Raw genomic sequence first — 12,560 nt, 5'->3', positions numbered from 1 at the left:
TTTGGAGCTCAGTAAGGCAGTATTTAGATCGGGCTATTGGAGCAAACCACCATAGAAAAAATGAATAGCGCATCTCCAATTAGTTTAATGATATTTATTCTGTGACCTGGCAGGGTTGCCAGGTTCCGCAGATGATATCTGTGTATTGCAGACAGATACTGCGAATCAAAAATGCGCACTACTGTTAACTTGCTTCGAATGAAAAGTCTGAGAGAAAGAAGAAAAAATCTATCTACCTTTTCCTATTTTGGGCTAGATTCAAGTCTTTTTGTGTGGTTTTTGAGTTGTAGTTATGTTGGAAATGATTGACAAGAGCACTGTACGGAAAAGACAACTGTAAAGAAAAATGTTGCCAGTAAGGGTTAACATTTTTGGAATATCCCTGCATATAGTGTGAGAATACTTATGTACAGATCAGGGTGGAGTTGAAGCTAGAAGGAAAGGGGAAGCAAACATGAATGTTCTGTGATCATACTGAAAGTTACAGTAGGTAATTAACGTATTACTATGAAGTGTGTAATCCACAGATAAGATAGACTTTATTCAAAGTCACAGTTGATCTGATATCAAAACAATGACTTTGTTTACATATACTTGCTTGGCTTTTATTGAAATATTGGCTGTAATGTTGTTTTTTAACAGCTGTGCCATGCCTCATACATCTGCAGGATAATGATCTTTGCAGAGCATACATTCACAGGCTTTAACAACAACATTAAGAAAATATGGCAGATAATGGTGATCGTGACGAGGAGCTTAACTCTAGTTTGCTACCAGTAGGCATAAAACAAGTGCTATTCTGCATTCTCAGGGCATTCAAAGATGACGTATGCATTTTCCATTAGCAAGTGTCAAGCGAAGCGCTGCAGTTTGTCACTGTTATACGTACAGCTCAGTGCCAGCATAATAAATCTCCTTTATGGTGAAATGGCCAAATTCCAGAGCACCGGAATGAAATGGAAGCCAGTGTTCGCTAGCTGAATCATTCAAGGTCACCTAATGTCACCTGAATCCCAGGCTTTTGTGAGGCAGAAAATGCCTTACATCACAATGATCTTTTTTATTTATTTATTTTTTATGAATGGTCACATTGTGAGGAATAGCAGGGTAGGAAAGCTAAGAAGGAGTGAAAGTCAATCAAGTAGAGAGTATCGGAAGAATATTGTTGTAAAACACAAGATAACAAATGAGAAAAACATACCGACACAGCAGGTTTGACAAACAGCATTCTCTGTATTTTACTTGGCCACAAAAATATATAATTAACTCTCATACTTGGTAATAGGAGTCCCCATTGTCTGAGTTCATGTATTTTATATGTGTAAGAATACAGTTGCAATACAGTTTCTTTTAGCATCGAAAATATATCTCATATTTATATCAGTTATTTGCAAAGTACAGAAATATCATGAGAGTGAAATAGTATATGAGAGCGAATAAGAGATTAAAGGTACCAGCGACTAAAAGTTTGATAAGTTCTTGTTACACTCAGGTCATACTCTGTCTAGAGCATAATCTCTGTAATCTAAATATGATTAAAAAAACAATAGGTCAATGTCATTAATGAAATTGAGCCCATATGTTTTCATATAAGACAGAACACTTTTAGCATTATTCCACTTTTAATAAAAAAAATGGGAATCAGTTATTTTTATGTGAGAGTTACCGTTTAAGGAAACATTAACAAATGTCCTTTTTTCATGCATCCCCAGGAGAGCGGCTCAGTCTACCTGCAGTTCTCGTGTTCCACGGCACTACAGCTGGAGGTGATCTTTGAGGTACTGGAAGAGTTCGACTGGACATCTTTCTCAGTGGTCACCACTCGCCACCATGGTTATGAGGACTTCCTGGACATGGTGGAGGGTATCACAGATGGCTCGTTTATTGGCTGGGAGAGAAAGAGCACGGTGATGCTTAACCTTACTGATGATCCAGGAGGGGCAAGAACCCGCAGGCTGCTAAAAGAGAATGAGGCACAGGTCAGAAAAAAAGAGGAGTTGCTCTTCCTTATATTTCTTTTCAAGCAGGAAACTGGTCAGAGTTTCACTTTTATCCTATTTTTATAACTTATTTTTTACTTTCGTTTCAGTGTGGCTTTTATGGTGGCACAATTTTAAAGTGTAATTTGAGAATAGATGCGATGCTTTAATGCAATATTACCATTTAACATTGTTTCTAATTACTATACAGTTGCCCATGCCACAGTCAAAGTCATTTAATCACCCATATGTATTTTCCAAAGATTTTTTTTCTTGCTTTCTTTGAAGTTTGTTTGTTTGCTTCTGGTAATCTTATGTCATTATTTCATCATTCATTACTTCTTGCATGCTATTTGTCTTTATTATCAGCTGTTATGATATCCATAATCATATCTTTGTTTCTTTGTGCTTCCACTTCCTCCCCCTTTTTGTGATACATTTTTATTGGTTTTCAACAGGCAACATGCAAAACCTCAAATTTAGAAGATTACATTACTCATTCAAGTACTGACAAGCAAATGACAGGAAACCAAAAACACCAATTGTCACACCAATTGAAATGGACAAAAACTATTCAAGACAGTGTGACTTATTTAGGGCATTTGGTTTTAATGTGATAATAAGTTCCTTGTTAGATGATGACTGAGTTAACTGAGTTACTTTTTATAAACAAATTAACAGTCTATCAGGAGACACAGCTACAATCAATTATTCAGGGATTCAGGAGCTCAGACTACAACTTGGAGACTGCTTTTCAGCAGTGCCCTCCTTATAGCCCAGTTGTTGTTCCTCGTGAATTCTTGTTCTTTATTAGTGAAGTGTGAGGATGCTGCTTGTACAGGATGCTTCTTCTACACTCCTGGGCAAAAAAATGATTGGTCATAAAATTAGCGAGAATTAAATGATTGTGCTCCTGAGACTTCCTGTGCCACTGTTTGCTCATTACATTTGCTGCAGTGAACTGCTTGGGGAAAAGCTAGAAACAGGGAAAATCACTTATATAAAATCACTTATAGAAAATCATGATAATGATTAAAATGTTTGATGTAAAATTCAAACTAACACATATCTGGGTGGGTGTACGAAATTTTCCAAAAATATCTTCTGGGAGGTTTTTTTTTCTTAGAAGATTAGTCATTATTTGGTTATCTGCCACACCTGATGCAGTCCATCAAGGACCTGATAACAAACTCATAAATGGACCCAGGATTGATAGCACAGGGAGAGATCTACAGTATTTGTTTTTTGAAACTATAGAATTTTACAGTATTTTTGCTAATTCCCTGACCAATGATTTGTTGTTAAGACACGCCCCCCCCCCCCCCCCCCCCCCCCTTTTTTTTGGCACAGAAGTGTAGGCTGATAATGACCTTGCTGTCTGTGGTACACAACTGTGTGGTGCGCATTCTATGATGGATCACGAGCACATCAGATATAGCCATATGCTTTCTATTGCTGCCTTTGTAGCATAGTCGGTGGTCTCACTACTCTAAGATGTGTGCTGCCCAGGTGTTGAATGTGGACGCACTGCTGATGCCCTAGTAAGGACTTATATTGCCTTGTGTGGGGAGTGTACTGGCAATATGGTAACAATTTTACTGCCAGCATTGGAGCAATCCTTTTATTTTGACACTTCACTCCTAGCAGTGGGGCACCTATGCCAGGATATGAGGTCACTATCTGCTAACTTCATACATGGAATCAAGTGTGGTTAGCACAATCTGTCCTGACAGATCTGTGGCACCACAATCTAGTTCCATGTTCCAATGCAGGGTCCCATCTGCTTTGCACAAACATTAGGCAGGGAAATTCATGCTGTTGGAACCCTTGTGGGCTTTTGATGCTGTAGAGTTAGGTCCCTTGGAACATGTCCCTGTAGGGCAGGGGCTGGAAAAGAGATGTCTTACAGCCAAAAACATCACTTCTTGGGCAATGACTATGTCGGATCAGTGTGTCCTGATGACATTGTTGGTGGGATTCAAACCCACCACCTTCAAATTCACATTCCACCACCTGCCCCCTTTTTGGGGATCAGGGCCTTTTTTGGAGTTTGTTCCCACTTGGAGAGAAGGACAATTGAAAAGACAGACCTCACAGTTCAAACCAGGAGGTCCTACTCAACTTACTTCCTTGTTTACATATCCTGATTCTATATTTGACATGGTTGGGCTGGTTCTTAAAGAACAGGTATCCTCTGTCTGATGTAGTTCATGCATTCCTCTAAATGATGAGCATTTTAGAAGTCAGATACCAGTCTATGGCTGAAACACAAATGCTGTGGATTGGAATGTGTCCTTGTCTTGTGAAAGGAGCCCAAGTAGCTTGCTGGAGATGCAGGGTATTCATAACAAAAGGAGGATGGTGCTTCACTGGACAGTAATAAATACCATGCACAGCTTCCTTACAAACTGGGGAGCAGTGAGGTTCCACAGGCGTGCGTGGCTGTGGCTTCACAGTGTAAGGTGAGATGTTTCCACATATTAGTCTGCTCAGACAATGGTGTGACATGGGTTAGTGGCTCTCTCTGCCTTGCTTAGCTCGTACATCCATGAGAGTGGCACCTGCAGAAGTAGTAACCCAGATGGGAGAAAGGTTTGGCAAGATGAATGTTGGATCATATCTATTTGATGACTCATAGGTTCTTTACTACCTTTCTGAATGTGGAAAACCACCTCCATCCCTCATGGTTCCATAGGACCCTGGCATGGACTCTTTCCCTTGTGCTGGATTTCCTTAAGGTCACTCCTTACAAGCCTATGCATTATGCGAAACTGAAAATGGTAACTCTGAAATCTGTCTATTTATTAATTAATTAATTTATTTAAGAAATCTAGCAATCACTTCAGCAAAATGAGTTGGATGCAGAGACTTGTAAGAGGGGGCCTTGTGGAAGCCCAGCACAAGGGGGAGAGTTTGTGCCAGGCTCAGTGGAATGATGATGGATGGCATCTCTTTGAGGTCTTATAGGCTTATTACTGCCTATCTGAATGTGGGGATTCAGGGATTCCTCCCCAATCCTTCTGGTCTAATCACCCAACTTGGTGAATCAGTTGATTTAGACCAGTTGACAGCCATCCAATCCACAGATTATCTGTGTTACTCCCCTCAGAGGAAAAACACAGTTGCTCACTTGTCTATTTAGAAGCTGGTTCACTGGGTAGTGGACATCATCACCATGCCCTAAAGACAGGCTAGACACCCAGCTCTCACTGGGACATTATTCTAAAAATATATAATTGGAAATAACTGTGAATCTTTAGTAGGAATATTACCATCTACTTCTAAATATTGTGCAGTTGTTTGTATCAGTCTCTCCTTTCTTCCTCTTTCCTCTCTTGAGTAAAACTGTGACCTTTATGTCAAGGCTCCTTAGGAGAATGAGTTCAGGAAAAGGGTGGCTGGCATGTGTAATGTTACTGAGCAGCGTCACATTAAATGACAGTTTCTTTCTGACCCAAAGGTGACTGACTCAATTCCATAGGGGCTGTCACACACCAGCAGCCATTCTCTGCATTCACTGACTTGAGTGATTAATTCTCCCCAGTGTCAAAGAAGTGGGACTTCGGAGACCCTAATCAGTGTCTAACTTAAACTGCGTGTCACTGTGTCCCCTGCACAGCCAAAAAAAGATGGAAAGAGAAGTTAAAGTATAAAGTAAAAAAAAGGAGTAAATGCTGGGGAACTGTATGTGAGAGGAGTGTAAGAGGAAAAGCCTTTAACTACAATATGTCTATTGCTATAGTTAAAATCATTCACCATACAGAAACTTTTTTTTTTTGCATTTTGCAAATGCATTTGCATTGCCATATTAATTCAAATTAAAAGACAATTGCCTTTGTTTTCAGTTGCAGTCTTAGTTTTTGCTCATTTTTAGTTTTAATATAACTTTAATATAACACAGTGTATTGGTGTGTGCTCACATTGTCTATCTAAAAATACTAATGGATGCTAATAATCACAGTATGAAAATGGCTATTGGAGCTAGTGCATAAACAATTCAGTAGAGAGATAAAATTCCTAAATAAACTGAACTATACTTTTTTCATGCCATGCAACTATGGTACAATAATTTTTTATACAATAATAGACAATACTGGGTCAAACTTTGTAGGAAGATACATTTTGCTGTATTTTACAGTATTCAGGCTGTACTGGTGACATGAGTTAGCAAGTTATGTTCAAAAGGTACAACTTTTGTTAGGTGCTCTTTATGGTAGATTTTATGGGTGGCTTCAGATTATTGAATTTACCTGTGCATTTCATACCTTTGAGGTTGCCAGGTTTTTCTTCCACTCATGGGGTATGAGTTTTGCAGTAGTATTTACTGTTGACTACCCACTTAATACTTGCCTGTGAGCAAAAAAAAAAAAAAATCAGGGAATAGATGCAGACTGATAAAGTATTTTTAGCCATCACTTATAATATGATGTAACATAAAAGTAAGATACAATTAAAAAGGTTAGTCAGGAATAGTCCTTGTAACTATACACACATTAATGGGAGCAATGAATGCAAGCCAAATGAAGAAAGCTCTATTTTTCACATAATGAAGTTCACATCAGTGAGATCTGCAGTGAGCACAGTATTCATACATTCATAGAAACCATTTTGAACCACTGAAATTGCTTTACTCTCGTTGTGGAATTGCAAAAAGTGAAACGCACATTTTTCTGGCAAACTCTGCCCTGTGCCCATATATTTCTGAGGTCTGAATACTTCTTATTGGACTGTATTCAGAGTTCAGATCAAAAGTTACGAAAACTTTTATGTGGGTAAACTTCTAAGACTTACTTAACATTAATTGGTTGCCAACCTATAAAATATCACTTAATACAGCACATCTTATTTTTTTCCCCCAATGAACGAGAAGTAGGTCAATAACTACCTCTTAAAAACTACTTCTTCAGGGGAAAAAAAAGCTTTATCCGCCGCTGAGAATGCAACAGAATTGAGTGAACGGGTCATAAAAATATTTTCATTCATTATCCTGAGCAGGATCTTTGTGGCTCCAGAGACAATGCTGGTAACACTATGCACAATACAGGAGAATTCACCCCAGATAGGTTGCCAGCCCATCGCAGGGCACCATTCACACACACACATTCATACCTTGGGACATCTTATCATACATGCATGCTTTTTGGACAGTGGGAGGAAGCCGGAGAACCTGGAGGAAACCCATGCTAACACAGGGGGAACATGTGAAATTCCACACAGACAGTAACCCAGGATTGAACACAGGCTCTGTGGGCCAGTATTTTATGCACGGCGTGTGCTAAGTGTGAAAATATTTATTCTTTTTTTTTCCCCCCTTATGCATAGGGTTGTAATGCAATGGCATTATCTCTATCTGTTTAGTACTGAAAATACTGATATCTGTTTTCGTATTAAAAATGGAAGTGGGTGTGGTCTATACCGAAAGGGTTGTTTGTGTTAACCCTACCACAATGTGCTGGGAAAAAAATCACAAAATCACACCTATCTGATGTGATTGAATAAGCAAACTAACTATGTTTTAAAAAAAAAACCCAATATCTTTCTGAACAACGAAAAACATGCACAATGAATGTACAAGTTTTACAATATTTTTTAAAATTAATTAAATGATTATTTTTTGGGAGAGCTCCTCAAAGATACACTGTCTTGGGCACAGTGTATGGTCTGAGTGGCCTATATGGAAAGACGACTCAGTATATGAAAGCATATTTCTTTGGTTTTAAAAATGGTTTTATTTTGTAGCTCAGTAAGGCAGTGTTTATGTCAAGCTAAAACCGGTAGTGTATCTCCTATTTGTATTATGCTAAAGACATGCTGTGACTAGTTTTTGTGTGGAGATTGATTACCAAAAAAGTAAATGTAATCCATTTAAAATTGAATCTGTTTTTTTAAAACTTTATTAAAATAATTTGTTTCATATTTACACTCATTTCACAATTTATGACAGTTTTTTTCTACTTACTCAGAGGCAGACAAAATGGGCAATATATATAATATTTTTCTTCTGTGTACAATTTGAAAATAGCACCACTGCTCACAGCACAACAAATGAAAGTGAATATGGCACATTCTTTGTCAGCATTTACCAATAAATAATATTTTGTTGTTTTGGTTTAAATGTTATCACCATATGATCTATGCTACATTGCATGAAGACACAGTGATGAAATTCATCATGATGGAAAGAAGGAGAAAAGAATTAAATTGCAGAAAATGTTCAACAATCTACTAACTGAAGAAAACGTAAAATTGGACCAGACACAAACTAGTAAAAGACGTTAAATATCTGAACATTTTGAGACTTTTCACATAAAGTAAACATATATGCGATAGTGCATAAAATTTTAAAGTCCACCTAAATACTAAAAAAAAAGTAAGACAAGCAATGATCCAACAGAAATACATAAATAAAAGGCAGTGACATCAAAAAAATGGTAAGATTCATCAAAACCTTACGGGTCTCTTCCGGCTGTACATCCTACCACACGTCTGGCGCATCCATGGTTGGCTAATAGGTGAGATGTTAAATGTGTGCGTTCCCTTATTACCATACTTCTCTGAGTTTCCACTTGATTCATCAGATTGTGTAGTTTCCTTGGTAACAGAGGCCTTTTTCCATTTGTATAAAAGGGGTGACTGCATGAGAGCAAAGATTCCACTGGCAGAAAATGGTTTGGAATGTGGAGGGGTAACCACTGATCCAAGTCATCCTTTCCCACTTATCCGTGACAATTCATCACCTTTCATACTATTTCTTTTGTCACAGTGCTGCAGCACAGCTTCTGCCCAGTCCATCTCCTCTGGAAAGCAGAGCTTGGATGGAATAACTAATCCCCCATCCTTGAGCTCCTTCTTCCCCAGCAAACCTGATCTTGCCCTTTTTTTGGAAGCCAAGTTCTCTGGGGTTGACCTTCCTAGGCTCTGAGGAGAGAAGGGCTATTAGTAAGAAGCCTTGTAGGAGTGATTGACTGGCATATGTATTTCTGGACACCTCCCTTTGCAAGTATACAGTGAGATGGGGGTATACAACTAGATTCTTGATGTTTGGAACAATTTTATGTAGCCAATCAATTCTAGATGGCTTGTTATTTAAATGTGAAGCCACCCCTTTGACTGCATAATCACGTTTCACCTGAATTGAAAGAGTCAGTAGGTTTGAATTTAAGCTTAGGTAAACTTGATGCCTGCACTTCCAATTCTACTTGATAAGTAAGGGAGTTGGGTTCAACAGGCTGGTTCTTTCTGTGCGCAGGTGTTCCTGAGGCTTGTGGAATGGAGAACATTGGGAGCCCAGGATTTAAAATAAAATCTATAACTCATATGTGCAAAAACTGACTGGATAGTTGAAGTTTGGAAAAAAGACCAGACGCTGCTTTTCTAAACAGCAACTGTCAAGTTTCAGTGAACCTGTGCCCACTGTAGCTTCACATTCCTGTCCTTGGCAGACAAAAATGGAACCAGATATGGTCTCCTGCTGTTGTAGCTCATCTGCCTCAGGGTTCGGTGTTTGCATTCTGAGATGCTTTCCTGAGCAACAAGGGTATAAAGAGTGGTTATTTGTGGTATTGTTGCCTGACAGCTTGAACCAGTGTGGCCATTATTCTCTGACGTCTCTCATCAATAAAGCATTTCCACCTTTCAACAAGGCATTTTTGCTTTTTGTTTTTCACACTATTCTGTGTAAACTTTTAGAAACACTCATACCAGCTCAACTGGCACCAATAATCTTGCCTTGGTCATAGCCACTGAGATCACATTGTCCCCCATTCTGAGAATTGATATGAGCATTAACTGAAGCTCTGGACCTGTATCTGCCACATGATTGGTTGATTGGATAATTGCATGAATGTGCAGTGATAGAGGTGTTCCTCTAATGTGATATAGCAACCAAAAAAAATTAAAGTGAAAATCAAATAAAAACTTTTAGGCAAAAAAAAGAAAAAAAGAAAAACAGCAACAACAAAAAACAAACAAACAAACAGCAAAAAAAAAAAAAAGAAATCCAGTAACATGGTTGCACAGGTTTGCACAATATTTTACAATGGGGTATGTTTTATCAAAAAAATTATGAAAGAACAAGATGAAAACATATCAGGGAGGCTGCCAAGAGACCTATGTCAACATTAATGGGGCTGCAGGAATATTTTGCAAGTACTGCTCTTTCCCTCCATATGACAGTCTCTCACATTCTTCACATGTCTGGGCTAAGAGGTAGTGTGGCTAGACGGAAGCCCTATCTCATGGAAAAAAAAAAACTCCAAGCCATCTTAAATCATAAATCACCCAAACCATGTGGCAAATGTGTTATAGTCTGATGAGACCAAGGTAAAACTTTTTGGGCACAAAAACAAGAAAGCTTATCACCCAAAGAATGCCATACCCACGGTGAATCATGGTGGCAACATAATGCTATCAGGCTGCTTCTTTTCAGCTGGGGCTGGTGCTCTAGTTCAGTTAGAGGGAATCATGGATAGCTCCAAATACCAGTCTATTTTGGCACAAAACCTGCAGGCATCTGTTAGACAGCTGAAGATGAAGAAAAATTTCACCTTCCAGCACAATAACGATCCAAAGCATAAATCCAAGTTAATAAAAGAATGGCATCAGAAGAAGAAGATCAATGTTTTGGAATGTTCCAATCAGAGCCCAGATCTAAAACCTATCAAAAACCTGTGTAATAACTTGAAGAGGGCTGTGAACAGGAGATCCCCTCACAATTTTTATAGAGCTGGAGCATTTTTGCAAGGAAAAGTGGAATAAAATTGTCAAATCACAATGTCCTAAGACTCTTACCCAAAAGACTGAATGCTGTATTACAGGCAAAAGGTGCTTTGTACTAATACGAAGTATTGGTAAAGGGGTGTGCACACTTGTGCAAACCATTTTTTCTTTTTTTCCTAAACCGTTTATATTTGTTTTTCACTTGTATTTTGTTGGTTGCTGTATCACATTAATGGTAGAAAAATATCTGACATGAGTTTTCTTGGTTTCTTTCTTTTTTCATTCATCTTCCTTTTTTTTCCTCAGCTAGGCATGGCAAACAAGTATTTCGCACATATTTCTGAGGTACAGAGATTATGCACTCCAAAATCCCTCTTTCCTTTCTCATAGTCTTTGGGCTCTATCTTGCAATAGAAATTGTTATGTACATCATAAACACTGGATTCACTTACAGTTGATGTATTTACAGAAAATTTATTAGATTTACTTCCAATGGTCTGTTATAAAACAAAATCTTGGTGGCCAATGAGTATATTTAAACTAGCCCAATCTGGCAACCCTATCATTAACTGTCTGACTGCTGCATCTCCTCCACTGAAATTGTTCATAGAGCAAGCATGGGACTCTATTAGTGCTTGTTGCAGTTCCCATTTTTGACCACTAATAATTCCATAGAAGCTATGTGTGGCAGTGTGTGTTGCACCCTGTACCCTGAGTATCAGCTTGTATCTATCAAATAACAAAACTTTTTAAAATCCCTGATCACTCAAAAGAAGTGAATAGTATTTCAATGTAATTTAGAATGTATGGAGTTGTGAATGAGGACTTTATGAAGAGTAACATTTATTGAACAGCTGATTTAAATGTTGGGTCTCTGCTCCACCTGGACGAGCCACTGTATATAATTTATATTCCTGTTCTAAAGGGATCTACCGTGAGCTGGCTCAGGATAAAGTGGTTACTGAATGATGAATGAATGAATGAATAATTCTAAATAATCCATAGATAGTTAAGTCAAAATTAACCGAGCAATCTGATGAATATGAAACAGAATTTGTCAGCCTCAAGTTACCCAGCCATATGGTTGAAAATAACCAAATTTTTATATATGCAGATGTGGACAAATGTGTTGGTACCCTTACAGCGCATTGAAACAATGCTTCATTCCTCCTGAAAAGTGATGAAATTAAAAGGAATTGTCTCATGTATACCTGCATGCCTTTCGTATATCATAGAGTAAAGCAAAGAAAGTGTGAAAAGAGATAAATTATTGCTTATTCTACAAAGATATTCTAAAATGGCCTGGACAGATTTGTTGGTACCCCTAAAAAAAATTATAAATATTCAGATTATAGCCATATTTCAAGCTAACTGTTTTCTTTAATTAGTATCACACATGCCTTCAGTCTTGTAATCAGTCATTCAGCCTATTTAAATGGAGAAAAGTAGTCACTCTGCTGTTTGGTGTCATCGTGTGTACCACATGGACCAGAGAAACCAAAGGAGACTGTTGTCTGAGGAGATCAGAAAGAAAATTATAGGCAAGCATGTTAAAGGCATAGGCTATAAGACCATCTCCAAGCAGCTTGATGTTCCTGTGACTACAGTTACAAATATTATTAAGAAGTTTATGGTCCATGGGACTGTAGCCAACCTCCCTGGATGTGGTCGCAGGAGGAAAATCATCCCCAGATTGAACAGAAGGGTAGTGCAAAAGGTAGACAAAGAGCCAAGGAAAACATCCAAAGAGATACAAGCTGAACCTCAAGGTCAAGGAACATCAGTGTCTGATCACACCATCCGTCACTTTTTGAGAGACAGTGGGCTGAATGGAACGGAATGGACCCAGGAGGACTCTACTGT

At 38.3% G+C, this 12,560-nt stretch overlaps 1 protein-coding gene across 3 annotated transcripts in view; it reads left to right on the top strand.

The window, feature by feature from the left end:
* Nucleotides 1-12,560, top strand: part of grin2da (glutamate receptor, ionotropic, N-methyl D-aspartate 2D, a) — a 110,874-nt gene that overhangs the window by 41,429 nt on the left and 56,885 nt on the right. For all 3 annotated transcript variants that reach the window (XM_034301704.2, XM_034301703.2, XM_034301705.2), the window contains exon 4: nt 1,713-1,979. In XM_034301704.2, the coding sequence (XP_034157595.1) occupies nt 1,713-1,979 (267 nt within the window). The remainder of the gene's footprint in view (nt 1-1,712; nt 1,980-12,560) is intronic.

Source organism: Pangasianodon hypophthalmus, chromosome 29 (genome assembly GCF_027358585.1).
Source record: "Pangasianodon hypophthalmus isolate fPanHyp1 chromosome 29, fPanHyp1.pri, whole genome shotgun sequence".
Taxonomy (NCBI): Eukaryota; Metazoa; Chordata; class Actinopteri; order Siluriformes; family Pangasiidae; genus Pangasianodon; species Pangasianodon hypophthalmus.
The sequence above is the reverse complement of the archived record's forward strand: the minus strand, read 5'-3'. Positions and strand labels throughout refer to the sequence as shown.